The sequence below is a fragment of the Acipenser ruthenus genome, chromosome 23 (genome assembly GCF_902713425.1).
Source record: "Acipenser ruthenus chromosome 23, fAciRut3.2 maternal haplotype, whole genome shotgun sequence".
In the NCBI taxonomy this organism is placed as follows: domain Eukaryota; kingdom Metazoa; phylum Chordata; class Actinopteri; order Acipenseriformes; family Acipenseridae; genus Acipenser; species Acipenser ruthenus.
In genome coordinates, this window is record NC_081211.1 from 29,209,876 (window position 1) to 29,214,442 (window position 4,567).

Below are 4,567 nucleotides of genomic sequence, written 5' to 3' on the forward strand. Positions count from 1 at the left end.
ACCCGCAACCACAAAAGCGTCGCTCCAACTGTTAAATAATATTGGTAGTCTATCTAATCCCTCCTGTAATGTTAAGTGACTGTGTTCCATCTGCTCTGAGACTCTCTCCGGTTACGCAAAGAGCTACACTGTCGCTGTAGAGAATGTGTGCTTCTAATTGCGGTACAGTACGTGCTACGTAATACCAGCAATAAAACAGAATAAAACAAAATGATAAGAGCATTTCATCATCACTTTAAAAGCGTTATCTTAATCTATTGAACCGGCTATTGCCCCTTTGTACCACATTGCAATTAAAGACTCAATTACAACTCTGAAAGATAAGCAACACACACACACACATACATACATACATACATACATACATACACACACACACACACACACACACTGTCACAACAGCGAGTTGTACGCTAACATCAATGTTAGTAGTTAAATAACTGAACATTATTGGCATTGATAATAACGCCGGTTTTGCAAAGGAATGCAAACCCGTATGCACGCTAATCTAACACTGAAATTATTATTATATTTTAAATGTGCAATCAAATCCAACAAATGTACCACAAAAAAAAATCAAGTTTCTTTTTTTTTCAGACTTTTGCATTATATATTATGAATTAAATACACATTTATAAGAATCAAGATCCCGTTTAATAAGTTCGCATAAAATTAAAAACGCCCACGTGCATGGATGGGAAAGTCCATACATGTTCCTATCACACTATATATATATTTAATTCAAAATATTCTACATTAAGAAGAAGGTTCAGCTGGATATAAAAACAAAACATCCCTAACACTGCCAACAAAAATGAACAACCGGAGTCATTTTTTTTTCTATTTCTGTGTTGTTTTAATCAAAGTGAAAAGTAGTAGTTTATGAATTGAATGCACAATGTCATTTCCCGGTCCCCCACGTGAAGTACAGTACAGCACGTCGTGCAGCAGCGCGTAAGGAACCGGCTGCAGTCTGCCTCAGAGATACCGGCTCTCACGGCTCTCACTGCTGCTTTTTGAATTACACAATACTGACGGCACATGGGCACAGCTGCAGCATGCGGGTGCTGGGTCCGGCGTCCCCTTACCTGGCTCCCGGTGTTTTCTGTCAAGTAATTGAAGACGAAGGAAGAGAGCTCTTCATCCAACAGTGAGGTGCAGTCCGCCATCTTCTAGCTAATGCGAGCCGGAGAGTGAGAGAGCGGAGAGTACAGTGGATTTGAAGGGCTGCAGTGGCGGCTGACAGCCGGCAGAGGGCGAGGTGTGCAGTGTTAGTATGTAACACGGCTCGTCGGTGTTGTAACAGATTATAAAACCGAGAACGCATACATAATACAGGTAAACGACGCCTTGTTTTAAGGACTTTTATTTTTTTGACACACCTGCAGTGTTCAGTGCACTGCACTGTAAAGCATATATCATGTTGCTTCTTCGGTAGAATCTCCCCTTAGATGTACAGAATGCTTAATTTAGATTGCAAAGATTACACGACCACCTCAACAAACTGAAAAAACAAACGGATTTTGTTGCTTTTTTTTTTTTTTTTTTTGCAAAACATGCAGCAGCAACTAATGGTGGAATGTTACGCCTTCAGCTATAATATTAAAGGACACAGACACAGCTTGCACACCCTCAAAAGACCCAAGGTCAGTGCTGCATTGCATTGCATGTGCAGACCATGCCCAGGAACCAAACCCTTTCAGAGAGAGGCCAGCAGCAAAGCAGCGTGTGGACAGCAGCGTCGCTTCGTTCAGTGGGATTCCACTCCAGAGCAGCTGCCTGCAGAGCTCTCCTCACCGCAGCAACTGCTCATCGGTATCACTCATCATGAGGGGAGCAGGGGGAGCCTGGAAATAAAATACATGCCGGAGACAGACTGGTCATGAGCCACCCCTGACCTCACTTGCAGGCAGAAAACAAAGCAAACTCTCTTCTAGTATTTGCACTCTATGGGGGACATATGGGATGGAGCACCGCATGCATGGTAGCATCTTATGAGCCAGGTGTCATTGAAAATAAATGAAAATGATTTGTATTGTGTCCAAAACTACTTTTTTTCAATATTTCATGCATGAAAGAAAGGGTTAACTCAACCAGGAGAAGAGTTTGAATCATTTTAACTGTCTCTAAGCGTTTTTGTTAATGATTTTAAGGTTTGTATGTCTATTGGGATATGTTAGAGGTGGTCTGGACACAGGTTAGCATGTGAAAGTCAGACTGCGCAGTACCTGTTCAAGCATACAGCAGACTGGGGTCACTTTCATCAGCCAGCAGGCATGTAGGGGAATATAATACAGGTGATCCTGAGAGTGACGTTAATTACGTGCTCTGATAGTCAAATGTTTAAGACACTTGACACCGTGAAAACCTTAAAGGATCGTCTGTCATGTCCTGCTGGCTTTCCAGCTTGCCTTTATTACAGAGCTGCTTGCACTGGAGTGATGCAATCTGGAGAAAAAAAGGGACACCTACTGTAATGTTTGGAAAAGCTAAAGTACAGAAAATAGAAATTCAAATCCAAATAGCATCAGAAAAACATATATATATATCTTGATCTTCCGCAGCATTGCCCAGTACTTCTGCAGGTAGAACAGATTGACGCAGGGATTTTGTTGCTGCGCTTCACCTGCTGTTGTTGTAAGGTTTCTCGCAATTAGCAGATCTCTGTTGTCTGGGGGCAAGAGGACAAGCATGAAGAGAGAGAGAGAGAGAGACCGTCAGCTGAACTGTGGCAGCACTGTCTCATAAAGATGATAGCCCATCACGAATACCTCCAATTAGCATGCTCCAACCGGGCACATTCTCCTTGCACAGCGTCTTCTGCAGAGTGAATAATGCAGGCACACAAGCCTCGTGGGTGGACTTGGTTCATGCAGGACTACACACTGTGCTATTAATACATGGGCTTTCAAACAGAGCCCACAGCCTGCTGATGGCAGTACAGTACTAAAGCATCACTGACAGTAACCAGGACCTCAAAGAGAAACGGATTGAAGTGATATATTCTAGTTATTAACTGTCTCCTTGACCTTCATGTTTGCAGTGGTTATCCTCGGTGCAGTTGCTTCAGAGTAATGCCGCTCTTCCTTCCTCCTGCACACAGCCTGCGTTATGGAGCGTTCCAGGATGCCTGCTCGGCTGCAGCAGCTGTTCTCTTTTATTTCCTTGTGTCTTTTCAGGTCCCAGTAAACATGCAGTGGAGGCTGGAACAGCCAGGGAGTCTGTAGAACGGGCCGAGTCAGCACTATCGCAGAGCGTACACGACAGCTGCTGTGAACCCAGTTTCACTTTTGGTGCTTTCACAATAGCCTTGCATGAGACGACATTGATCAGAGCCTACAGACCCCTTGATTTAAGGGGAAAAGCAGTTACCGCTGAGCCTGAAGTCAGATTAAAGTACCTTGTAAAGTCGTTCACTTGATTACAGCGAGCTGTAGTGTGTTAAGTGACCAGCAGGTGGTATTGGTGTATATAGCGCTTATGATACGGATTTGTTTCCAGTTGGTAGATTAAACGTATGCATGCAGTAGTGTTGTAATGCTGTCAGGAAAGGGTTTTAGGGTGTAGATATGTAAAGGTTTGTTTATCCCACCCGCCTCCGACTCTTATTACACAGCTGCTCACTGAAAGGATCACATTAGATTCAGGTCACTGAGACGGCTCAGGCACGGCCATTGATTGTGGAGTAATGGGAATGAAAATCAGAGGTTTGATGTAAGAATTCAATAATCCAGCCACACACATACACACAGCCCCAGCTATTGTAGGATACGCATCAATAACACTCAGAGCTTATAGCAGGAGAGAGGGAGCATGTTTCAAAGAATGATCAATAACACAATGATCGGTCTCAATGTGTTCCTCGTTGAAATGCATTGCTGGACACTGCCTAGCCCCCCCCCTCCCCAAGCACACTCCCTGCTCCTCCCACTCAAATTTAAGCAGAATCACTGATCATCTGCAAAGACACAGTATTGATCTATCTACTGTGTCTGAAATCTCCCCCAGCCAGTAGCAGCTAGCAGAAGTCAACACAGCAGCATGGCTTGAAACCCAGAAGGAGTACCTGCAATGCCACAATCAGGTGTGTAAATAGTGGCTGAATGGATGCTCAGTATGCTAGCCAGCATATACAGTGTGGTGAGGAGATGTGTAAACACATTCCCTTGTTGCTGCACACAGATGTAGCTCGTCATACATACAGTAAGCATGCTGGTTGCTGAATGTAGTGCATGTCCCCTCCTACTTTCTGCTTCTTTTAGAGGAAAGGCTTTCAAAAGAGCTTCTCTGTGAACAATGTGCTTTTACCTTCCCAGAGAAAAAAACTAAAATAACTTGGGATAAATAATTCACTCTGCTTGTGAGTGTTCTACCATACAAACGTGTATGATTTGCTCAATTATGCAGCACTCATTGTATTGTCGTTCTAGTTAAACAAATGAGCACAGTGAATCGTTCAGATGATAACAGGTTTAAAGTCGTCAGATCTTACACAAACACACAGAGCGCTGGGCAAAGTTTACTCTGTCTGCATGCCACACATTGTTTTACACAATCCCTAACCCAT

The 4,567-nt window shown here is 43.5% G+C and overlaps 1 protein-coding gene across 1 annotated transcript in view; it reads right to left on the reverse strand.

The window, feature by feature from the left end:
• The window catches only part of LOC117413364 (peroxisome proliferator-activated receptor gamma coactivator 1-beta-like), a 34,048-nt gene extending 32,269 nt beyond the window's left edge, over positions 1-1,779 (reverse strand). Inside the window, exon 1 of the mRNA XM_058997186.1 lies at positions 1,089-1,779. Coding sequence (XP_058853169.1) covers positions 1,089-1,169 — 81 coding nt within the window. The 5' untranslated portion in view covers positions 1,170-1,779. The remainder of the gene's footprint in view (positions 1-1,088) is intronic.
• Between the last annotated feature and the right edge of the window lie 2,788 nt (positions 1,780-4,567).